This window comes from Aricia agestis, chromosome 9 (genome assembly GCF_905147365.1).
Source record: "Aricia agestis chromosome 9, ilAriAges1.1, whole genome shotgun sequence".
Lineage (NCBI taxonomy): Eukaryota > Metazoa > Arthropoda > Insecta > Lepidoptera > Lycaenidae > Aricia > Aricia agestis.
In genome coordinates, this window is record NC_056414.1 from 6,799,765 (window position 1) to 6,826,654 (window position 26,890).

At 37.0% G+C, this 26,890-nt stretch overlaps 2 protein-coding genes across 11 annotated transcripts in view; one reads left to right on the plus strand and one right to left on the minus strand.

The window, feature by feature from the left end:
* LOC121730503 (very low-density lipoprotein receptor) overlaps positions 1 to 26,890 on the minus strand; it is a 326,868-nt gene that overhangs the window by 246,172 nt on the left and 53,806 nt on the right. The gene's annotated exons all lie outside the window — the stretch shown is intronic.
* Positions 8,484 to 12,855, plus strand: LOC121730505 (G-protein coupled receptor Mth2-like). Its single transcript, XM_042119577.1, has 8 exons — positions 8,484 to 9,000; positions 9,462 to 9,615; positions 9,957 to 10,139; positions 10,291 to 10,369; positions 10,977 to 11,161; positions 11,367 to 11,535; positions 11,922 to 12,104; positions 12,620 to 12,855. The coding sequence occupies exons 1-8, from the start codon at positions 8,608 to 8,610 to the stop codon at positions 12,771 to 12,773; spliced, it is 1,500 nt and encodes a 499-aa protein (XP_041975511.1). The 5' UTR covers positions 8,484 to 8,607; the 3' UTR covers positions 12,774 to 12,855.

Consider the following 26,890-nt stretch of genomic DNA (forward strand, 5'->3'; position numbering starts at 1 on the left):
GGAGGCTCTTACTCTACTGGGCCACCAAAATAAATCCAATTTATCGCTTTCAGCTTCAATCATATACGACAGTTTTTTGTCGAGCATTTGTTGGATGAACGTTATGTCTTACGACATATTCTGGACGTTTCGGTAAGTAGGACTTAAAATATAGAAAATAGGCATAAATACATAATATAAACTTAAATAACCTGGCCAAGTGCGTGTCGGGCCACGAGCAATATAGAGTTCCGTAGTACCGCTAGTTTTTTAAATGTTTGCATGGTCAAAGAATGTACATTTATAACGTGTTTTACACTACTAACAACATCATCTCAGTTACTTTCAAAGGAATTTGGACGAAAAGTTCCTTTATACTTCGCCGAATACATTTTTTTTAGATCATCGACTATTACTCAATAACTTTTGAAGTCTTCTTAGCCGTGACAGTTTTCCTTTTAAATTTGCAGCATATTTCCTACTCCCTTGAATTTTTTCACGTATCCATAAGCAACCGTTTAGCTGGTAGAAGGGGGGGACACTGGACTCTAAACGATTTTTTCCACTATAAAACTTAATATTTCACAAACGTATCCCTAAATCGGAAAATGATTTATGAATACTCATAATATTAAAAAAAAACTTATCCAACGACACCCCACAACGATCCCCGCTTGATGTGTAGGGATGGTACTATAAAAAAAAAAGATTTCATGTACCATTTTGTCAGCATCATTAATATGTACATTCATACCAAATTACAGCTTTGTCCTATTATATATAGCTAGGTCCTATAGTATTTGAGCGTCCTATAACGCCTCCTGGTCCAGTGGTTCAGAGATCGGCTCTTGACTCTGAGGTCGTTGGTTCGATTCCCGCGTTGGAAACATGTTATTTCCAAGTTTGGTTAGGATAATGCAGGTTGATCACCTGATTGTCTGACAAGTAAGATGATCCATGCGTCGGATGGGCATGTAAAAAGTCGGTCCTGCGCCTGATCTCTCGCCGGTCGTGTCGGTCTTCCGTCCCACTGGGTTATGAGAGTAACGGAATAGAGAGTGCTCTTGTGTACTGCGCACACACGTGGGCACTATAAAATTACTCCTGCGTAGCTGGACTGGTTTCAATGAAACCGGCCACCGTCACCGAAACCGGTGTGGGAGCTATTATTATTTGAGCAAAACCGCGGACCGACAGACAGACAGACAGACAAATAGACGGACAGTCGGACGGACAGACCGAAACTTTTATTTGGTATGATTATACCAAATATTATTGCATTACCTTAATATAATTTTTTGCTCGAAAGCAATAAGTTACACAAGACCCTTCGTGCTCGAGTCCGACTTGCAATTGTTAGATTTTTAGGGTTTTTTAGGGACCCTATTACTAAATCTTCGATGTCTGTCCGTCTGTCTGTGTGTCTCCAGGCTGTAACTCGAGAACCGCTATAGCAAGACTTCTGAAATTTTCACAGATTGTGTATATCTGTTGCCGCCTTAACAATAAATACTAAAACAAAATAAATTAAATATTTAAGGGGGGCTCCCATACAAAAAACGTGATTTTTTTGCTATTTTTTGCTCGATATCAATAACGGCAATACATAAGCAATTGAAATATTCACGAAATACTCAGTTTTATTTGTGCTTTAATAATTTATAATAAAATAAATGAAATAATTAAGGGGAGGCTCCCATACAAAACACACAATTTTCAGTATATTTTTGCTCCAATGTGGTACGAAATCCCTTCTCGCACTCGCACTTGGCCAATTTCCCTACTGTTACAGGAGTTACGCGAAAGCGCGCGTGCACCGAACCGGGGAGAACTTCAAGTTCGCGATGTACTGTCTGTACGCGTGGGGAGTGCCGCTGGCGCTGACCGCCATGATGCTCATGATGCAATACGCCGACTTCTCTGACAAACCTTGGATTATAAAACCGCTGATAAACGATAGGGGATGCTTTCTTGTGGGTGTGTAGTTAGATACTATGTTTCATTATAATTTGCAATAATTTAAAATTTATTACAGTTTGTTTTTATTAATTGTGATCTGAATTATGTTACGTTATGTAAAGAAATATTTTTTCTTGGGTATACGACTTGTGGAGTTAAAGTTAATATTGTTGTCATAAGTGAGACCGCACGCGACACTACGCTGCAGCAAAGCGACGCGACACGTCACTGCCAAAAATAATCATTTGGTAAATGAAATCGTAAGAGCTAAGCTAAGCCGCACCAGTGCCATAAATAGGGCGGTGCCACCGGTGCCCAGGCACAGGGCGTAGACACTGGGGGGCGCAAAAATGGCCAAACCAGGCAGGAGTATTATTTTTTCGGTTTGCTCCCGATAATAGTTCCCGCTGCGCCCCTAAAGCACGATTCCAACAGTAAAATAGACCTATACATTGCTATGGGTAATATTATATCTAAAAAAGCAAGGGCGCAGTTGTAAAAGCTCGCAAAGGGCGCAAAAAAGATTGTTTACGGCACTGAGCCGCACTACGCGAAGCTAAGCGACATCAGTTTTATGGAACGTGAACATCGCGTCGCGTCGTTGGCTGCAGCGTAGTGTCGCCTAGTGCGGTCTCGTGTCAAGTTTCTTTTCATACGTACCAGTAACCGGAAAGTATGAAGAGGCACCAAGCTTTTAAAATTGTTAATATCTCTTTGTAGACGAACACCAATTTGTATACTTGTATGTGCCGATGCTCATACTGATATTATGCAACTGGGTGTTTTTCCTGCTGACCGTGTTCAACATCTGGCGAGTGAGCCGCGCCACGGCGGTGGTGCGCTCTCCTGCGTCCGGCAACTCCGCGGCTCATCGCGCACACAAACTCAGGTACTGCTGTTAAAAGATATAAAATCACCCAGCGAGTCTGCGGCTACTGTGACCAAACTGTACAGTAACCACAGACATAGATCAAGATCTATATTATGTCTGTGACTGTAACTCTATCAAGTGAAACATACATGTGACCATGTACTATCGTTATGTCAAACCCATCGGACAAATCAAGGCAGCTAAAGTAGCCAATACACAATGGCCCACGATGGACACGCCATTGTGCGCCATGCCTGGAAATCGTCCACCATCATACACCATTACCCCGTCCACTCAATGGCGATGGCTTTTTTTTATGAAATAAGGGGCCAAACGAGCAAACGGGTCACCTGATGGAAAGCAACCTCCGTCGCCCATGGACACGAGCATCAGAAGAGCTGCAGGTGCGTTGCCGGCCTTTTTTGAGGGAAAAGGGTAAAAGGGGAGGGTAAGGAAGGGAATAGGGGAGGATAAGGAAGGAAATAGGGGAGGGTAGGGAAGGGAAAAGGGTAGGGGATTGGGCCTCCGGTAAACTCACTCACTTGGCTTGTAGGCTTGTAGGCCAGCATGGACCACTTTGTTCATGGCAACGGCCTGAAAAGCTCTACAGTATAGTAGGTATATTGTAGAGCATTTTAGGCTTACTTTCTGCAGTCACACATGCTTCCACAGTTTCCTTTGCATCTGCAGAAAATAAATTTCATAAGATTGAAGGGGAGATCAGGAGATCTTTTCCTCAAAAAAATATCTACAAGATTGGTCTGATTTTTTTAAACAAAGCTAAAGAGTAAAAATTTAATTTTATAATAAAGTCTCACTTTTTTGCTCATAACTTTTTTTGTTATTGATTTAGGTTGAAAAGTTATATAAACATATTTGTAGGCAAAATAATTTGCAACAAATTATGATTTTACAATTTTTTTTGCAAGACGTATAGTTTCCGAGATATCGCGAAAATAGTGCTGTCACCCCTATTTTCAAGATGGCGGTCAGGGGACAAGGGTGGCAACCCCACAAATTTGAGGTTAAGCTTCTATTGACCCCCTCTACATGTTCCAAAAATAAAATTGCGTCGTCTAATAAATGCAAAGCTCATGTAACATTTTAATGGACTAATAGTACATTCCATCTTTTTTTAAGACGTTTAATGCAAAATCACAGATCAAAGAATATTATTCCGTTCCAGGTTCATCCTCTACATAAAGCTCTCAGTAATAATGGGGATGAACTGGCTTCTCGAAGTCATCAGTTCATTCTATCCTGAGCTCAACGGATGGTGGGTCACCGACATATACAATCTTCTCGTCGGCTTTTTCATATTCATTATATTTATATTCAAAAGAAAAATTTACAAGGACCTTCAGGCAAAGTAAGTTATAATTTTAAGCTGCTCCTTGTATGTGGCGTTTTCAGGGTTCCGTACTCAAAGAGTATAAACGGGACCCTATTACTGAGACTTCGATGTCTGTCCGTCTGTCTGTCTCCAGGCTGTATCTCAAAAACCGCTACAGCTGGACTTCTGAAATTTTCACAGATTGTGTATTTCTGGTGCCGCTAAAACAACAAATACTAAAAATCAAATAAAATTAATATTTAAGGGGGGCTCCCATACAACAAACGTGATTTTTTTGCCTTTTTGGCTCGTTATTCATAATGGCAACATGTAGACACTTGAAATTTTCACAACGTCCTCAATTGTATATGTAATTTAATATTTAATAATAAAATTAAAATAAAATAAATAATTAAGGGGGGCTCCCATACAAGAAACACTTTTTTTTCCTACTTTCGCTCTATAACGAGAACGGTACGGAACCCTTCGTGCGAGAATCCAACTCGCACTTGGCCGATTTTTTATTTATAATTTTCCTTCTTTCAAACAGTAGGTACTGAAATTTAGTATGAGCTCGAATTAGACCACTCTACCGTGTCTAGATATCATCATTGTATTTCAGATTCAGCAGCATCCGTCTCGACCAGTGGTCCACGACCAACGGCGCTAACAACAGCACTTCCGAGTCGAATCTCTGCCAAGATCAGGTGTCTAAACATCTACGTCATTTTGGTGGTCTGCGATCGAGATAAAAATTAGACATAAACAAAATTGCTTGAAAGACTAAGCCGTCTTTTTACTACTAGAATGTGTAACAAAGACCAAGACCGTTAAAGCACAATAGAAATAATTCTGTCTACTCTGGTTAAAGTCTTGGTCATTGTTCTTGTTTTGCTCATCAGTATAAAAATGTAATGTTACGTTTTGTATACTTATTTGAGCCGCATATAGGCGTCTCGCCTATATCATTTTTGTCCTTTTCGTTAAGGCGGGGATTAATCTCAATCCAAAACTATAACTTTGCACACAACCAAAGACCAAGCGTATACGTATCGCAATAAGATTCATTTTAGCTTAGCATAAAACTGAAGTCACTCTAGCGGATTTTCTCTATTTTTCATGTTTTTTTTAAATATCTTTGGAAAGAAACAAAATTGTTCGGTTAAAGAATTTTTAATATAGATTTACTAACAATTTATTCAAATAAAATGTACAATTATCCTAGTTAATACTTATATTTCGATGAAATAGATTTTTATCGGAGGTGAGTTTGTAAATTAATTACAGCCAAAGTATTAAGTTTTATTAAAATGTTTATGGTTTAAGGTATTTTAAATATTGTGCTTTATATCTCATATTTTTTAAAACTTCGTTATTATATTGGAACTAGGTAAACCGGAAGTCGCGGAATAACAAATTGGGGTTTATCCCCGCCTTAAACTATTTATAACAAGTAATTACTATTATTAACTATACCTTAATTTAATCTTTATCTAGTTATAGTCCACTATGGGCACTATGAAACGTAAAATATTTTTTACTATTTTAATCGTTGTTGTAATTTTTATATTATTATTTCTCATATATTAAATGTATATTGATTGTTAGTATTACACGTGTTTAAATTTTATAAAGATTCATAATCATATTATTCATTTTTTTAATAATTATATATAAATAAATTCAAATGTTAATTTCCCTTTGAAGACCAGCTCGCTACCTAAGAATGGCATTATAATTTATAATATCGACTGCAGAGTGCTGTTACGTAGGTATAATAATAAGCATCGAAAGGGCAAAATCACAACTTTCAGGTTTTTTTAAGAGCCTACGCTGTCCCACTGTTGGGCAAATGGCTTTCAGAATATCGATTTTAAATTTTTATTGACGATTTTTCAGGCCACTAGAAGTGATGAGTATTTCCGAGACTTCAAGAAAAGAGCGTATTCCCTCTTAAAAGGCCGGCAATGCACCTGCAGCTCTTCTGATGTTGCGAGTGTCCATGGGCGACGGTAGTTGCTTTCCATCAGGCGACCCGTTTGCTCGTTTGCCCCGTTATTTCATAAAAAAACAAATAAAAAAAATTTATCTAAGCCCAAGACCTTGGCTAGCTAATTAATAAACTGATGAATAGATGAGTAAAATTCACAGTTTGATGTTTGTTTAATTTGTTAGTGTCGGTGTTATTTAGGCTGTTGATATCTTGAGATTTTAATAGTTTGATTTTTTTAAATACGGAATAAGTATCTAATAAGAATCTTCAGTGCTTCCGATTAAGTTTGTTGGCAGAATTTGTACCCTATTGACACATAATTATCAACAAGGCACAAACTAAGTGATAATACGTTAGGGTGTGTACGTGTTCCTTATAGAGATCACTGAAAGACCAATTTTTTTCACTTTTGTATGGGGAAACTTGCGCATACATAAGTGAAAAAATTGGTCTTTCAGCGCTGCTACTTTCACAGTGAACTCTGTACAAGGAACACACACACACACCAAGTATTATCACTTAGTTTTGTTACACACTGTATATTATGTACTGCAACAAATTGTGTAACAAAATGTAGTAGTAGTACTTATTTACTTATATTATGTACAAAACATACATTTATATACGTTTCATCAGAAACCATAAAATATTATCGTGTGTATGACTAACTGATATAAGGTAAGTCACGTTCAGAATCGAGAGGAGAATCCAAAAATCTACTATTTTTATTGCATTTTTAATGAATATTTCTATATCCACACTCAATATTATAAATGCGAAAATGTGTCTGTCTGTTACCTCTTCGCATCCAAACCGCTGAACCACGTTTGCTGAAATTTGGTATGGAGATACTTTTAGTCCCGAGAAAGGACATATTATGTATTTTACCCCTGAAAAAAGTACGGTACCCACACAAATAACGAGTTTTGACGCAACAGAGTTGCGAACGTCATCTGGTAAAAATATGTTTGTTCTAAAAAAATGATTACGCTCTGCGTCGGATGTGGTTAGCGGTGAGGGATAAGCGAAGGGACTCACGCCGCCACGTCATGTCATTGATAATGAATTTAGCTACAATTAAACAAGAACTGATGAAGCAACTTAAAAACGGCATCGTATTAAAAAAAGAAATGCATTTTGATATACTCAGTGCCACTCACACAGCAAAGACCAATCTAACGACACCTCTCAATCTAAAATCCTGCAAACCGTTGCCACAGCTTTGCCAAACAATTATAATAAGTATACTCAGACTCAATTTCACCAACGACTGTTAAAGTTAATGCTCGAATTAGTATCACGTTACCTCTTTCGTGTTTCATATGAATGAAAGAGAAGACATGATATTTTAATAAGCTGTTAACACTAACTGACGTTGGTGAAATTGGGCCTTACGCTCGTCATACAAATACACACATACATACATAACCACAATGAGACCAATTAGCAGAGTGTCATTGTAAGTGAAAATTATTAATAACTTGCGGCCATGTGCGTATCGGGCCACGCGCAATATAATTTATATAGGGTTCCGTACCGTTCCGGACAATTTATAATGGCGCAGAGTCGAAGCGAAGCGAAGCGAATTCCCAAGAACTGAACACAGAAAATTCAACCTTAACTCGAGAGGGTAACGCATACATTTCTTCTGCGAGGCCAATCAGCGTTGGTCGGGCGCAGTCACGCGAATTCGCGCGGATGCGTGCGCCTTTTTAAATTCTCAGAAGTAATAAAGTGCGTTAACGCTTTGGAGTTAAGGTTGAATTTGTAATGTTCAGTTTTAATAATTCGCTTCGACGCGCTTCGACTCTGCGCTAATATAAATTGACCCTTAGTTTCTGATAATTTTTGTATTGTAAATGTACATTTATAACGAGTTTTACACTACTAACAACATCATCTCAGTTCCGTTCAAAGGAATTTGAACGTAAAGTTCCTTTATACTTCGCCGAATACATTTTTTTTAGTTGGTTGACTATTACTAAATAACTTTTGAAGTCTTCTTAGCCGTGACAGTTTTCCTTTTAACTTCAGCATATTTTCCACTCCCTTGATTTTTTTCACATTTCCAGAAGCAACCTTTTAGCTGGTAGAAGGGGTATTTTTAGTATCTTTAGTTTTTCACAACAGATCGCCGATTGATGGAGTTCATAGCTGAGTAAGTACTGAACTATCTGTGAATAATATACAACTACTGAGTACGGACTGTCCAGTTATGTCGATGACGAGTGAGGTGGGGTTACTCCGCGTTGAATGAATCATAATTATTTATTTGTAACAAAAACCGTTAGTTGATTAGCTTCAGAAGGAACAATATTGCTATTATCCTTATATTAATTACATAGAAATAGGAATACTCTGTGGTCATGGTACATAATATTGTTATTTATGTTCACAGTTACAAGATTTAGTTCAGTGGTTTTCCTCTCTTTATTAGGAACACATACTAAAAGATAGTCCGTGTGTATTAAAATGATATTGTTCGTTGTAATTTTTACTTTGTGGCCACGATTAGACTTAACTGTTAGCGCTGCGGATTCGTCTAGCCCCGTCAGCTACGTTGACCAAACCGAAAGTGCCATAATATGTGCCAGCAAGACCTGTATTAACAGATGCTGCGCGGAAGGAGAGTATTTGCAGTGTGACAGTGAAACCTATGTGTGTAGTTGTAATATCCATGATGTTGTTTATGACTTCTCGACTGTACAACTGTACAGCAACAAGATTTACGGTGAAAAAGTGGATACAAAATTTACGGAGGCTTTTGTTGTTATACCATCGTTTTTTTCCAATGCAAGTGATGAATTCAAGATGAACGGTATATCTTCGTCCAAATTACCACAATCAAGAACATACCTCGGAACGGCAAGTTGTTTATTAATAGATACCATATTTTTATTTTTAATTGGCATTTTCTTACCATAAAACGACCAGCAGCTATTGAGTTTTGGTCGCTGTTACTTTGGGAGGTATTCAGTTCTGAAGGTTTACCTTACCTTGGATATAGTATCAAGCCTATATCAAGCCCAATTATTTTTGGCTTACAATTAACTGATCACCAGAAATAGTAACATTTCACAAACAAAAATAGTAAACGATCACCAGATTTAGAGTGATGTCACATACCCTATCGTGCATTGTCTTCCAAACTAAACGTGTATGCAAAATTTCAGCTCAATCGGTTAAATATATCTACTTCAAAATTGAGTCCAAGATTTCACCCGAACATACATACTTACATATATACAGAGCAAGTTAAATAAAAGCTTTTAATTAATAATAAAAAAATACAACCTAAAATTATTCCTTATTTAAACTGTTTATAGGACGGGAAGCTTCAACTGGAAAGTCCGAACGCTTACGAGAGATGGACTATTTATGGTACTGATAACTATTGCGTTGATTTCGTGGATACTGATTACGACTTCTATGTTCTACTTTTGTCACTTCCGGAAACAGATAACACGATATACGTATATGGTAAGTAACCAAAAACACGACGTGTTTTCAAAACTAGGTACTAAAGAAATTAATAATTGTAGTCAGTGGTCGGACCTATGTTATTTGGTCGGGTTTTGTCAATCATTGACTTGCAATAGCCAATGTTATTGATTGTAATGTAGGTAAGGTAGTGGAAGAAAATTGTTAGTGTTGACCCGACCAAAATACACCCACCACTTGCTTAGGAATCAATGTCCCTGATAGTACTCAATTTACGAACGATTACTCTGTAAGTGCAGTTATAATATTATTATTGTACTGTAAAGTGGTAAGGTAATTCAAAGTATAAAAATAGATAATAATAGGTTTTTATTTTTCAGCAATGTTTGTTTCGTCATTTTTTCTGATGTTGGTACTTGTGGTGTATGCGCTTCTACCCGACCTGCGGAACCTACCAGGGAAGATACTTATGGCCTACGTATTAAGTCAAATAATCGCATTCATCTCCCTCAGTATGATACAAATTTTATCTTTCTTGCCGCCTATCTCCTGTGTAATTCTGAGTAAGTTAAATAAAGATATTTTACATTAGATACACTCTTATCTCATTTTCTCTGCTTTCTGTTGTTTTGTTTGTTTGGCTTTTTATGAAGATGAAAGGGACTAGTACTTTACTCAACATATTATTATACATATTTTACTATTCCATTTCAGCTGCAATCGTATATGACAGTTTTTTGTCAAGCTTTTGTTGGATGAACGTTATGTCTTACGACATATTTTGGACGTTTCGGTGAGTAGAATTTGGTACTACTAATATATATTCTGTGGTAGAACTTAAATTATAGTAACTAGGTATAAATAATAATAACTAGATGACTCAGAGAACTTTGCATCAATTCCCTCCTAAGATATTTTCTCATCTTCCCTGGACATCCAAGAATAATTCAAGTCTAAAACTAGCCAGATCAGTTCAGCTGGTAAGTCGATGGTAGGTGTGGCAGTCTTGAATTAAGAGGGGTCGGGTTCAAAACTCGGGCCAGGTGAAGTTTTATTAACCGCTTTTTTTCATGTTTCTTCTTTTGTTACAAAAAGTAATATTGGAGGCTCATTTTTAACACGTTTTTTATCAAACAAAGCTCGGTCATTCAGATATCTATAAAATAAAAATATTTTTTTAATTTTGTTAGTCTCGCTATAACTGAGAAAGCTGCTAGACCGATATAGCTAATTTTAGTCTTAAAATGTTCTAGAAGTCCAGGGAAAGTTCACAAAAACGGAAGAAAGTGATACGAATTTCACCGAGCGATCTAGATAGTGAAGAGTGTTAGCACTTTTGGCACAAAGGTTTGCAACTGTACAAGCTAGATCACATCCTTAAAATGAATTTAACTCCACAGGAGTTACGCGAAAGCACGCGTGCACCGAACCGGGGAGAACTTCAAGTTCGCGATGTACTGTCTGTACGCGTGGGGAGTGCCGCTGGCGCTGACCGCCATGATGCTCATGATGCAATACGCCGACTTCTCTGACAAACCTTGGATTATAAAACCGCTGATAAACGATAGGGGATGCTTTTTAATGGGTATTTCAATTCTATTATCTTATCATTAAAACTGAGGCTTAAAATACAAGCTAATCTGCATTGCTAAGAAGCATCAGCTGTATTATGTATCCTATTGTAGCAAGTACACTGATTTCTATAGTGGTTAATTCTGATCTTTAACTCTTAATGTATGTGACCGTTGTTTTTTTTTTTTTTTATCAACTTTTGGTGTTTTTACTTGCAGAGGGTCAAAAATTTGTGTACTTGTATCTGCCCATTCTGATACTGATAATATGCAACTGGGTGTTCTTCCTGCTGACCGTGTTCAACATCTGGCGAGTGAGCCGCGCCACGGCAGTGGTGCGCTCTCCTGCGTCCGGCAACGCCGCGGCCCATCGCGCTCACAAACTTAGGTACCTAGGCTTACTCTACATAATTGTTAAGACTATAGTTGTATCGTATACGATTAGAAGTGTGCTGATTATTGCCGTATCACCACACTTCTTGTTCATTCATATCTGTTCTGTCCGTGACTGACACACGGCTCGGAGCACACGGTTCGGAATGAAGACTGAATTGTGCATGTGTATCGTTGTCATAAGTTCAGAGTTAAGTTTGAGGATTTATAACATTTTTGAAAATTTATCCAATTAACTTATCCAATCAGTTGTGTAGTAGTGCATGGTCAATTACCATAATTCATTTGCTAAAATTTCATGTATACCACGGCCCACGACTCTTTTTCATTACGTAAGTGTTTCAATTAAATCGAAGTTCAAAAAATGTTGTTTCGTTCCAGGTTCGTCCTCTACATCAAACTGTCATTGATAATGGGGGTGAACTGGCTTCTCGAAGTCATCAGTTCATTCTACCCTCAGCTCAACGGGTGGTGGGTCACCGACATGTACAATCTTCTCATCGGCTTTTTCATATTCCTTATATTTGTACTCAGAATGAAAATTTACAAGGACCTCCAAGCAAAGTGAGTATCTCTTGCACTGTTTTTTTTTTTTATGAAATAAACGCAAACGCAATCGAGCAAACGGGTCACCTGATGGAAAGCAACTTCCGTCGCCCATGGACACTCGCAGCATCCGAAGAGCTGCAGGTGCGTTGCCGGCCTTTTAAGAAGGAGTAGGGTAATAGGGGAGGGTAGGGATGGGAAGGGAAGGGAATAGGATAGGCCGTAGGGAATTGGGCCTCCGGTAAACTCACTCACTCGGCGAAACACAGCGCAAGCGCTGTTTCACGCCGATTTTCTGTGAGCCCGTGGTATTTCTTCGGTCGAGCTGACCCATACGTGCCGAAACATGGCTCTACCACGTCACTTTTTTTCACGTTTTCGCTATCACTTCAAAATTACTTCTGCTTATAAGCAGAAGTAATTTTGAAACCGGTTTTATTAAAACCGGTCACCGTCACGGGTCACCGAAACTGGCGTTGGAGACATTATTATGCTATCATTGTAAACAAGTAATAAATATAAACGCATTTCAGGTTCAGCCGCGTCCGCCTGAACCGCTGGTCGGCGACCAACAGCACTATCAACAGTACGACGACGACGTCAGACGTCAGTCAGGACATCACCCTGCAGGTGTCGCAGCATCCTCGCGGTTCTGGTCGAGACAAAAACTTTGAGAGAAACATTTGAAAATAAAGATAAGTGCGTTTTACTCATAACTGTAACCCTTTTCTCTTACTGAGAAGCTCATTTCATCAGAATTGATTGATGTTTGAATGCTTTTCATATAATTGATTGAAGATTATCAAAATGTAAGAGCTACGCGAACTTGATAGGAATGCAATCATGTACACTGTACATCGACGTCCCGCTTTAAGCACTATTAAGGAAATACGGTTAAGATTTTGTATTTTGTAATTAGTAATAGATTGTTAAGTTACCATAAGAAGACCTAATAAAATATAGACTTTAAAGTTTATTTTTATTAATTTTTAAGTTTATGAGTAGTTCTGCCATTCCGAAATATCGATCGGTAGATCGTAGGTTCCTACCATAGACATATACGACAGTATATATTATGTCTATGGTTCCTACTTACTGTCCATATCTGTCATTCTGTTCAAAGAATTTGTCACGTCATGTCATCGTTTTCTATACAAACTGCGATTGACAATGAAGTGACATATATTTTTAGTCGACGCGATAAGTATCGTATTTTGCATACTCTTGGCATGAATCTATAGTACCTGTGTCTTTGCAAGAGTTATTTTTTTAAGTTAACTGTATACAGTGCGAGTATTTTTCATATAGATTCTAGACTAAAAAGTTTGACCTGAAGCCCGGCTGCACATTATCCGAAATTTCTGATCAGAAAAATTCGGACGCCCGCCGGAACGCACTCTGTTCATACATTTTGTTGTAGACCCCGCTTACTATCAGAATTTCTTACGTGTCAAAATATATGAGCGGGGCTAATTTTTCTGATCAGAAATTCGGATAATGTGCGGCCGGGCTTATGGCTGAGGATACCTTATTTCATTTTTACTTAGTAGAATTCATGCATACACCACAAGTAATTAACAAAAGCGTGTGTGAGACAGCCTCATATTACAGCACAAGGAATTATTGCTTGCACCGGAATAGCTGGCGTATGACAGTGACGTGGCAGTGTGGCCGAGTAATTGCTTTTCACCCCGTTTGTCGGGAATTCATTAAGTAAATGTATTATCTGTGACAGGTGAAAAATTATTATGTACGGTTTCGAAATGATTTATGTGAGGATTTATGGTTCACTTAAAACTGACAGATCAATATTCAAAACATGCAACGGTTTTTTGTTCGTTTTTGAAAAAATACTGGTAATAACTACCTAGTAATAATAATATTATGTTATGCTCATCTGTCTTGTTGTCTAAAATCGTGTTTCTAAAATAAGTTTATAAAAAAAGTTTTTCTAAAATCGCAAAAAAGCAACTGCTATTGCAATTCATTTCTGTATTTTTGTACTGATTTGACATTTGTCAGTTTGACAGTTTTGACAATTCATTTGCTGAATTGATTGAGAGGAATTGCTAAATGTTACCATTTTAGCCCCTCTGATACTTTGACAAAGCAAAAAGTACGTTTTTGACAGTAACTAACAGCAGCCGGTAAAAATATTGAATTGCGTCAATATTAAAGGGAGTACTTACTCAAAGGTCGGAACAGGAAGTGCTAGCACATAAAGTAAATAATCCGAACAAAATCCGACATGCTGCACACGTCATATCAGAATATTAACAGAAACGTTGTGAAACGTCGAACTAAACTTTATAATAATAATATCTATGGACGCTTCACACCACGTCAGTCTGGCCCCGTGCTAAGTACCTAAAGGACTTGTGTTACAGGTACCAGACAACGGAAATATATTTAATACTTTTATACTATACATATATTTAAGATTTTTATTATATCATACACATATTTAATACACATCCAGACCCGGGAACATTGAAAACTTTGTGTTCCGTCGGCGGGATTCGAACCCGCGACCCCCGGCTTGAGCTACCGACGCGCTCACCACTGAGCCACAGAGGTCGTCGACTACTTTGTTACTGTCAATGCTGGCGCTGCCTCTAGCGTGAAAATACTACAGTAATAATATGACCTATTACCTGAATAACTGATTCATCAGCGATAACAAACTTCAGACTACATAAACTCAACAAAAGCAGGGGTCACCAAATGGCGGACCGCGGTCCTCATCCGAACCGCTGACCCATTGTGTACAGACCGAGCATTTTCGAAAATGAACTTCGTTAAAAATAAATTTCGGTCTTGACTTACTGTAAACATCTTCAAGATTTAAGAGGATACACCAGGGGCGAGAGAAATTGAAAATAGGTATATGAAAATGTATTGCTGTCTCACCAATCTCAAGTCTCCCACCGCAGAGCGCGATAGAGACAAAACGACAAAAGTTCTAATAAAAGAACAGAAAATCTTCGATTCGTTGTCCGCTGATTCCTTCTCCAAAACTTAACCGATTTAAGTACTTTTTTCATTAGGAATTAAAGCAAGGCTTGAGCTGTGTTCCAATGTTTTTTTTTTTTTTGTATATTTTAGCCAGTTTTGTTTTCTGGGTGTTTGAACACAGAGTAAAATTTTTTTGGGTTTTTGGACGTTCTTATCTTTTTAATAATAAAATTATTAAAAAAAGAAAACATAGGGACATGCTAATAGTGGCCATAGATATTCAGAAAAAAAATCATAACTCTACCGGCATTATCCAGGGAGGAAACAGGGGACAACGTTTGTATGGAAAAACGGCGGTGTGGACTCCTCTTAAGAGGATACACCAGGGGCTAGAGAAATTAAAAAACAGTACGTGTAATATCTATAGCTGTCTCCCTTACCTCAAGCTTATACCGCAGAACTCGATAGAGACAACTGCAGAAAATCCAGAAAATCAACGATTCGTTGTCCCCTGATTCCTTCTCCAAAACTTAACCGATTTAAGTACTTTTTTCATTAAAGATTAAAGAAAGGCTTGAGCTGTGTTCCTATGTTTTATTTTTTTTTGTATAATCTAGCCAAATCTGTTTTCTGAATGTTTGAACACAGCGGAAAATCTGGCCATTTTTTTGGGTTTTTGAACGTTTATATCTTATTTAATAATTAAATTATGAAAAAAAAGAAAACATAGGGACATTGTATTCAGGAAAAAAGTTATAACTCTACTAGCATTATCCAGGGAGGAAACAGGGGACAACGTTTGTATGGAAAAAAGGACGGTGTGGACTCCTCTTAATATCAATAGCTTGCACCAGTTTCACTTCAAACATCAGATCTTTGTAATTTCCGTAATTACTTACTTTTGTTTAATAAATATTTTTTATAAAATGTGCGAAATGTGTAGCGTGTGCGAAGGTCAGCTTCATTCCTGAAAATGGACCCCGAGCGAAACTAATTGGTGACCCCTGCTCTAGAGCTTCAGACTACATTAACTATATTATTAATATTATAGAGCTTCAGACTACATTAACTATAGACTATAGAGCTGTAGGTCATTTAGTTATTCATCGTGCTCTATTCGGTTAAACAGCAATACATTATTTCGTGCCAATTAAATTAATGCCATATTTAAACCAACGACGTAACGTTGACACAGTCGTTAAAGTTATTACCTACCGATAAATTTTAATAACATCATACTATAAATGAATAATTAAAAGAATATTTTATAATTGAATAAAAATAACATCATTAATAAATCAAATCAAATCAAATCAAATCAAAATTGTTTTATTTCTGAATAAATTTAAAATAAATGTTTTCAGAAAGTCCTACATGATGCCTACCACCGGTTCGGGAACTAACCCGGCGAGAAGAACCGGCGTAAGAAACTCGCACGGGGCCCACTTTTTTACCAAAAAAAGTGAGAAAAAAATTAATCTTTTAAAATAAAGTTTACAATTTTGTAACTAAATATTATATACAATATCCACATACATAATTGTAAGTCCTATAATAATGAAGAAGTAGCCTTGCAAGAAGCCATCCTACTCCCAAGGTGTGCCATCGTTTATGAAATCATTGACCTTATAATAGGCTTTGGCACACAAACGTTCTTTAACTACTTTTTTAAATTTATTAATGGAAAGATTTTGAACGTTTTCTGGGATTTTGTTGTAAAGGCGTATACATTGACCTTTAAAAGATTTACTGACTTTACTAAGTCTGATCACCGGCATATCTAGCTTGTGCTTATTTCTAGTATTCCTAGAGTGAATGTCACTTTTAACTTTAAATTTACTTATATTTTTTCTAACATATATTACATTATCCAAAATGTATTGAGAAGCAACAGTTAGAATACCAATTTCTTTAAATTTATCTCTCAGAGATTCTAAAGCAGACATTTTATAAATAGAACGTATGGCTCGCTTCTGCAGCACAAATATTGTATTAATGTCGGCAGCGTTTCCCCATAAAAGGATTCCATATGACATCCTACTATGAAAATAACTAAAATATACTAATCGTGCCGTATCTTCGTCAGAAATTTCCCTAATTTTTCTGACTGCATATGCTGCAGAACTGAGCCTACCTGCAAGATTAACAATGTGAGGACCCCACTGTAATTTACTATCAAGTGTAATACCTAAGAATACAGTGTTGTCTACCAAATTCATCTTCTCATCATTTAATACTACATTGGTTTGGACTTGCCTAACATTGGGCAAAGTAAACTTTATACATTTTGTTTTACTAGAATTTAAAAGTAAGTTATTAACATTAAACCAATGTACTATTTTTGAGAGAGCACTGTTTACCTCGTCGTAGTTCGACTGTTGTCGCTTCACTTTAAAAATAAGTGAAGTGTCATCAGCAAAAAGCACTATCTCATTATTATTATCCTTAAGTAGATAAGGTAAGTCATTTATATAGATGAGAAAAAGAAATGGGCCTAATATAGATCCCTGTGGGACACCTAATTCTATTTTGGTTCCTTTGGACCTTTTACTATTAACCTCAACCCTTTGAGTCCTATTTTTAAGGTAAGAAGTCAAAAGGCTGAGAGCAGAGTCTTTAATTCCGTAGTGGCGCAATTTCCTGATCAATGTAGCATGCTCAACACAATCGAAGGCTTTGGAGAGATCGCAAAAAACACCTAAGGCATCCTGCGACTCCTCCCAAGCCTCAAAAATACTGCAAAGGAGTCCTATACCAGCATCCGTTGTGGATCGACCCTTAGTAAATCCTAAATAAGTAACACATAATTAGAAATATTACGAAATGCATGTAGAAGAGCACTAAAAAATGCTTTAGGTATTCCCCGATCGAATTAGCTATACGTAGTTTTCTTTTAATAGTGTAGTTCCTAAATCAAAACATAATTTTTAAAATATCTGAATAGCTATGTCTATTTAATTTTCGTCATCAACATATTCATATTGGAGCATTAAATAATTGAAATGCGTCAAGGAACGCAACGCCAATATTGTCATTTTTGAAGTCTTGGATATGGTCAGAGGGCATGCGTCGCGGGCATGCCTCACGTTCGCTGTTGACTGCGCTATAACGTATGCCCCTGACGAACAGAAAGTGTGGTGTGAAAGTGGACAAAGCTTATGGTTGTCAAGCAGATACGGCATTCTCGCTATAACATTATAGTCAGCCTACTCCAAAAGGAAAGGTAAATGAACTAACTGGTCATTGATACAATATCCAGGACCAATCATGTGCGAGTTTTCACGATATTTTTCTTCAACGTACAAGTGGACGTATAACGAATTTGCTAAATAAAAATTATCAGTATTTGGGGAAATGGTGTTTCGAAAGTCATAGGCAATTTGTCCAAACTATCTGAAACTATATAAAAAACTTCTAAACTATCTGACTGAGAGCAAAGAGCACTTTAGTTCAATCCCAACCCCTCTGATTCCTCAAAGGTATCCACTACTCCACTCGATATTAGAATACCGGTTTATCGTAATCCGGTGGATTACAATAAACCGGTATTATCCTAATCGATGTATCGCTCGAACGGAAAATGTCCTCGATGTGGAGTTCATTTAGCTTTTTGCAGTGGACCGTTTAACGACTGTCATTTATCTTACAGCTCGAATTGATTGCTTCGTTTATTTTTAAGGACCTAAACAAAATATATTGGTATAAATGGGGCCCAGTATTGCAGTTGTTACGTGAATGGATGTGAGAGAAACGAGTAGCCAGGGGACCGATTCTCGTACCTGTCGGTTGGATCTCAAGCTGTCCCTCTTACGTGTGTCAGAATATAATATTGGCAGGTTGCACTCGAAGCGACATTCGAAGTGGGAAAATCTGACCTCTCGGCTCCCTGGTACATACTAGAAGTTACGCAGTACAGCATGATCTCATGACTATATTTTATACTTTGATGATAGATATATTGCAGTTCTGGGGAAGTCATATTTTTGGAGGCCAATTATTATGTAAGCGTGTGTATACTGTAAACGCAATGAAATCATTATTAAAACAGTATACTGTGTGTTAGTGTAAACACCTTGAAACCATTAAATGAGCCCGTCAAAATGAACTACTTTTTCTATGAGAACAATGCTGGGAACTGAAAAGAAAATGCCGTCTTCATACCCATACGGATGCCCGAATCGGCAGTTTGTATGGGTATAAAGACGGATTTTTTTCCGTTCCCAGCATAATTATTGTTCTCATAGAAAAAATTGTTCATTTTGACGGGCTCATTTGATGGTTTCAAAGATAACGGTGTTTACATAACATCTTGTATATTCCAAGAATCTTTTGAATAACACCAACAAAAAAAGACTTTAAAGTACACACATCATCCTTCTAAGCCAAAATATTCTAGCTTTTATTTATCCGATTCGAATTTCAGATTCGGAACTTCCACAAATTCCTATCCATTTCATCCCTGAATGGCAAAAGCGGCGTCATCTGACTGATATCGTCCGTACAAAGCTCGCTGGCATGAAATATGTTTTGCTATCAAAGGGGTCTGAGCACTTTTAGATTTTTTCCAGCGGCCATCAATCAAATTGGGTAGCCGTGTATAAGATCAGTAAACAACGCGTAATCTGCGATCTGAAGTGATTTTGAACGAAAATTTGTTCCGTTTAGGGTCTTGGTAATGTTTATAAATGTTTCTAACGCGTCTCGTTTTTATTATTCGTAGGTTCCTTTTTTCGAGTATAATTATCATATTTTGTTTATTGTTTTTATTATACCTACTTGTAGGAAATCAACTATTAAATTTTAAAGACAGATTAATTAAAAGTGATGTATTTTATTTCGTTTTGTATTTTCTTTTCATTTGAAAAAAAATAACACTACTTTTGAATTGTCTTTTTTCAATACCTACATAATATTTTATAATATTCGTACTTCAGAGTGTAGGCGAGTATTTCGAGCAAAAATTTCATCAAGCAGCGGGGCTAAAATGGTCGCTTTGGAGAGTTACATACTGAATGATTCATTTTTTTAATTCGCAAAATGGTCACTCTGCTTGCAATTCATGTCTAGTTTATTCGTACTAATTTGACATTCGTCAGTTTGACAGTTTTGACAATTCATTTGCTGAATTGATTGAGAGGAATTGCTAAATGTGACCATTTTAGCCCCGCAGGACGTAAACCAAATTTTCGTTTCATATAATATAAAATAGACCGCGTCACCTAAGGGCCCGCCCACACGGCGTTTATTTACGCTTGTTTGTATCGATACAAACGCAAGTCGAACGCTCAGCAAACGCAAGGAAGCCTAAAGTTTCAAACTTTATATGTGCCAAAACGCGATGAAAACGCGCAGAAGACGATTGCATTAGAAACGCGCATCGTCAGCGCGCAAGAAGGGACCTAATGCTTATTGCATGACATTTGACAAACGATACACCAATCGTGCTCGAACAATTAGGATCTTGCAACATTCGATCTCACAAATTACGTTCAATCAAAAACTTGTCCACGTTTTATAATTGATCGATGCCCTCATTATACTCCCGGGGCGGGCTTTTTGTACAGCATTTTTGTACGAATTACCAACATTTTTCGTTCTGGAAACTTAAAATGAAAATTAACAGGCTCATTTTAATTTCAAATTTCATCAGTAGCGCGGCCCCCGGATAGTTTGAAGTTTTAAGGTGCTCGGTAAAAACTTTGATAGTTACGCGAACGGTGTTAATATTTAATACAGTAGCTTAATATTGTTCTAACCTCTTTTAGCCGCTTGCAAAAATCTGCATAATTTCAGCCCGCGTTCCCTGAGAATTTTCAAAGTGTTTTCATGTTACGTTGTTTTCAAAAAGATCAAAGGTTCGCCCTTTGTTATGAGCTTAATAGCGTTAATTTGTAAAATAAGGCATTTAATTTTAAAATAATACATTTAAAACACTGACAACCTAGACAAAACTGTAATTAACCAACTGAAATGTACAAGGCTTAGACCCAATTTCACCAACGACTGTTAAAGTTAATGCTCGAATTAGTATCACGTTACCTCTTTCGTTTTTCAAATGAATGAAAGAGAAGGCATGACATTTTAACAAGCTGTTAACACTAACAGACGTTGGTGAAATTGGGACTTAATAAATTAGTGTACGTAGTAACTATTTTTTCCGTTATATTATAATAAAACGTTTTGTGATAACAGTAAGTAACGTTGGAGCGTAATTTGCTTCACGGGAAAACCGTATTTATCCTCAAAATACTTTACCATTACTGAATATAATAAGTAGAATTGGTATTCAATTTGCAATCAGTGAAGTGAAGTGTTGGTTAGTTGATATTTTAACATAAATAAAGCTGGTGAACGCCACCTCTCCCGCTCGACGTTGAGATATTAATTTCAAATTAGACAAAGTAGGCCGGAATCTGTCGAAGGAAATTAACGTCAAAGCAATGCTTATTCTAATCTTTCAGCTAAGCCATTATTCTAATCCATAAGAAAATTGCAGTAAACCAGCCCTACAAGAGGCAAGCGATTACCGTAAACGCCAACAAAATGTATGCGATTTGACATAACATTAAGTCATCGCTTCGCTAGCGATTAGTCAAAATTAGTTTGTAACGTGGGAGAGCCATGCTTCGGCACGAATGGGCCGGCTCGACCGGAGAAATACCACGGGCTCACAGAAAACCGGTGTGAAACAGCGATTGCGCTGTGTTTCGCCGAGTGAGTGAGTTTACCGGGTTTACCGGAGGCTCAATCCCCTACTCTTTTCCCTTCCCTACCCCCCCCTATTCCTTCCCTACCCTCCCCTATTCCCTTCCCTACTCTCTCCTATTACCCAATTCCCTCTTAAAAGGCCGGCAACGCACCTGCAGCTCTTCTGATGCTGCGAGTGTCCATGGGCGACGGAAGTTGCTTTCCATCAGGTGACCCGCTTGCTCGTTTGCCCCCTTATTACATTAAAAAAATCCCATACATTTTGTTGGCGTTTACGATAATCGCTTGACACTTGTCTCTAGGCCCTGTACACTTACTTCATTTTTCTAATTTCTTTCTTCGTTCTATCAATGCTGTGTATTGCATTTGAACGATATCACTAATACTTAGATGACATTGTAAAACAGGTTTCGATGCAGTGAAAATTCACAAGACGGCATTAGTTCCTAAATTGGTCACTCTATAACATCATCGTACAGCTTACAAAGAAGACAATTCAAGAAGTAACTTTACAAAAATCAATATTAAACACTAGCTGTCCCGGTGAACTTTGTGTCACTTTAAAACCTTCCCTGGACTTCTACGAATATTTTAAGACTAAAATCAGCCCAATCCGTTCAGCCGTTTTCGAGTTTTAGCGATACTAACACAATTGAAAATCCATTTGTATATATATAGATAATTATATATAGAAGATAATACCTACCAAATTGAGTTTAAATCTTTAAAATATGCAAAAATGTCTCCAAGCCGGCACGGTAAGTTGGAGCAACTCACTATTACATCTAGTATTAAACTTTGACTCTGTTCCAACAGCTCGAAAGTCGCACTCTTGCACCTGCAAGTTTCCACACCTTGTTGCAGTAAATTGTTGAAAGAAAAGAGTTTTATTACTCAGAAGATTTAGAAAATATTTTATTTATTTACTAACTGTCCCGGTTTCTTTGCCATATAAAGTATTTCGCCCGTATTATTCTATTTAAGTGACTAAATAAGTATGTCACCATGGCAACGTCCATCGCTATCCCGTCGCACAAACAATGGTCGCCGTCAGTCTCGAGTAGTAATAATTTACTATTACTTGTTCAACAAATTCACATAACAATATAAAAGTACCCATAAAAGTAGCTGATTCTCAGACCCACTGAATATGCATATAAAATTTGGTTAAAATCAGTAAAGCCGTTTCGGAGGAGTACGCGGCCTAACATTGTGACACGAGAATTTTATATATAAGACTAGATGTCCCGCGCGGCTTCGCCCGCGTAAATTAGAAATTTTACAGAATCCGTAGGTACATTTTCCCATAAAAAATATTTCCCCCGTTTTTCCCACATTTTCCTGAGTTTCTTCTGTCGTATTAGTCTTAGAGTAATAATATAATATAACCTTCTCGATAAATGATGAGTCTTACTCGATAAATGATCTATCTAACACTGAGATAAGTTTTTAAATCGGACCTGTAGTTTCTGAGATTGACGCGTTCAAGCAAACATACTCTTCAGGTTTATAATATTAGGTAAGTAGATATAGATTTTTTTAAATTATCGCTTGACAAACTCGAGTCTCGATCTAAAAGACTATGAAATGGTATAATATGGTAGTGATGATGATGATGATGAAGAATGTAATTTGCATAGTAGCATATGCTTTCTGTTCTTAAAACAACGCCGAAACTCCCAAACTTGTATCTATAAAGAATCAGGAATTCTCTCAGCACCTTCCGAACCACGGTATACCAGGTATATCTCGGTGCAAAATCTTACTTGTTGGTAGCATATGCTTAGAATACTTCTCACGAAACCGAAGTCACTATATGTTTCCCTATAAGTTTTGAGGAGTTCCCTCGATTACTTATGGATCCTTCATCAGATCACCACTTTTCTGAATATAATACCAAATTGGGATGATACCCTATATACCAAAAGAAAAATCTTGAAAATCGGTTAACAAACGGCGGAGTAATCGTTGAATATAAGAAAACGAACATAACACCTCCCCCATTTTGAAAGTCGGTTAAAATTGTAGCCTATGTGTTATTGATTTAATATTTTAATCAGCACATGAATTGAATAACAAAATTTTTTTCAAATTAATCGTAGCACCATCTGTCAGGACAAACTAAAATTGAAATAGAATAATATTGAATGCGATGATAGCGCCGTCCGCCGGATCTAATGTAAAACATTCCAAAATCAACAACTCCTTATAAATAAGAAATTAATTGAAAAAAACATTTTCCAGTAGACCAAACTGTAAATCTAAACCATTCTCGAATCTCCACGAACACACACAAAAAATTTCATCAAAATTGGTCCAGTCGTTTAGGAGGAGTTCAGTCACATACACACGCACACAAGAAATATATATATTAAGATTTATTTTATAGACTCACCAACAGAACAGCATTTGTGACATGTTAAGATAGAAGCAGCAGCATTTAAGAACAACCTTGAAGATTTTGATGGCAAAACATGGTAATTTTAATTTTACTGGAATAGCATACTATATCACTGCAATGTTTACACGCTAGAGGTCAGCACCAGCATTGACAGTAAACAAATAGTTTCGTTTGACGCGTCTGTCAATATTCTGATATGACATGTCGTCGTTGCGCCTGCCAAATCCTGTATGTGTTTTTAGTCAAATTTTCAGGGGTAGACAATAAACTATTTTATTGAATGATTTATTAATTTATTGAATAAATTGCAGGTCTTAGTTCATACATCAATAGATTTGCCACCATACTGCATTTTTAATTTATTGATAAGTCCAACCACCATTAAATAAAATAGTTTATTGTTTACCTCTAAAAAAATTACTTAAAAACACATACAGGATTTGGCAGGCGCAACGACGATGTGCAACATGTCGGATTTTGGTCGGATTATTACTGTATGTACTACTAGCGCTTTCTGCTCCAACCTTATCGTAATATCTGGGGGCACGGGAGTGCCCCCGCCAAGATGAGCCACGCGAAGCGCGCAAGGGCACTACCTACCTTTTCTCGAAACGTTTCGTCGTATTTTTGAATTCCCTATTTAAATATATGTAACTACGGCAGAAAGAGCAAAAGATTTTGTAATTATGTAGTAGAAAAAGTGTCTCTTAACTTTTTCAGTTTTTGATGAATTTTACAAAAATGCCATATAGCTTCACTGTTAAAATAATGGTCGTGCTATTTATTTACAAAGTATAAGCGATTGTAGATAATCAACAGCAGTAAAAAGATCCCACGAGAAACTAAAGGACATTATGCAAGCCTTTGAATAAGTCAAGAAGCAGCTAAGTATCACAAGAAAATTCTTTTAAGCTCGCTCGTGATGCTCATAGAATTTGCTCAAGACTCGTATTACATTAAAGACTGAACCGTCAGGATTCAGGCATTGAATTACCACAGTATGAATACTCGTTACGAGGGCGACTAACCCAAAATTGTCGATTTTATAATTCATTTTTATACTTGAAAATAAGCCCCGAATCGTTTCATTATCGTAACGTAGATTAGTACATCTTAACATAGATATGTTAAGATGATAAAAAAATAGCAAAAATATCATGTTTGTTGTATGGGAGACCCTCTTAAATATTTAATTTATTTTGTTTTTAGTTTGTTATAGCGGCAACAAATATACACAATCTGTGAAAGTTTCAGAAGTCTAGCTCTAACGCTTCTTGAGATACAGCCTGGAGACATACAGACAGACAGACAGACAGACAGACAGACAGACAGACAGACGGACAGACGGACAGATATCGAAGTCTTAGTAATAGGGTCCCGGTTTTACCCTTTGGAACCCTAAAAATCACGAATTTTTCATGTATTTCCTTATCCGTGCATTAAACTAAGTTAACATGTGTTAAACACATTGTATAAAATTCTATCATTGAGACACTGCCTGGCGGATTTTTAAAATGTTGTATATTAATAAAGTTATTAAGAAAAAACTAATTTGGCGATGATTCCGCGTCGTCCTTTTTCACCTGGCATAATATGAAAGACGGGCGTGAGTGTGAAGAGAGAAGGACGATGTTTGATTTTTTTGGGTAAGTCGCCCTCCGACTATGCTACGAGATGCTACGAGAATGCCGCTTGCGTTTAGGCATTTAAACTCTTGTCTCAGGCACTACATGCTTTGAAGAGTGGTGACTTCGCTCTCAAAATACTGTATTGATCGTCCACAACGTATGGAAAGGCCTTATTTTTAAGGCCACATCGGAGACACTCTAGTCTACGATATTGAAACTGGAAACATCGTCTAGAATTGTAGCGATGTAAATGAATATCTATACATATTAATATTATAAAGCGGAAGAGTTTGTTTGTTTGTTTGAACGCGCTAGTCTCAGGAACTACTGGTTCGATTTGAAAAATTATTTCAATGTTAGATAGCCCATTTATCGAGGAAGGCTATATTTTATCACGCTAAGACTAATAGGAGTGAAGAAATAGAGGAAAATGTGGAAAAAACGGGGAGAAATTATTTGAAAGGGCTTATTTGAACGCGCTTATCGCAGGAACTACTCGTTCGATTTTTTTAAATTATTTCAGTGCTAGATAGCCCATTTATCGAGGAAGGCTATAGAGTAGGTATAGGCTATATTTTAGAGCAAAGAAATAGAGGAAAAGGTGGAAAAACGGGGGAAGTTATTTGAAAGGGCTTATCTCACGAACTACTGGAGCAATTATTCTGTTATTTGGCAAAAATAAGAAGTAGACCACGTGAAGGATCATAGGCTATTTTTGTGGAGTAATTTGTCTGTGAAATATCTAATTTACGCGGGCGAAGTCACGCAGAACGTCTAGTTAAAAAAAACATAAGAGTCCGAAGCCCCGAGTTTTATTTTTCCATTAGTCATGTTTTTATTGCTTGCCGTTAAATAGAGATACCATTTATTCAAAGACCAGCCGTCTTTTACAAATATTTTACATCGCGTTGCATAAAAAAATGGTGTTATCAGTTGTAAAATATATCACCAAAAGTACGCAATTTTATACTCGTGTTTTCATAGGAACATTTTTCTTCTAGAGAAAGAAGATAGGATATTTAAAAAAAAGACAATTTAAGTAACTACTAATGTGAATTGACCGTATGGAGCATTGCAAAATTGAGTCTAATTCAAGATATCAATTTCAGATC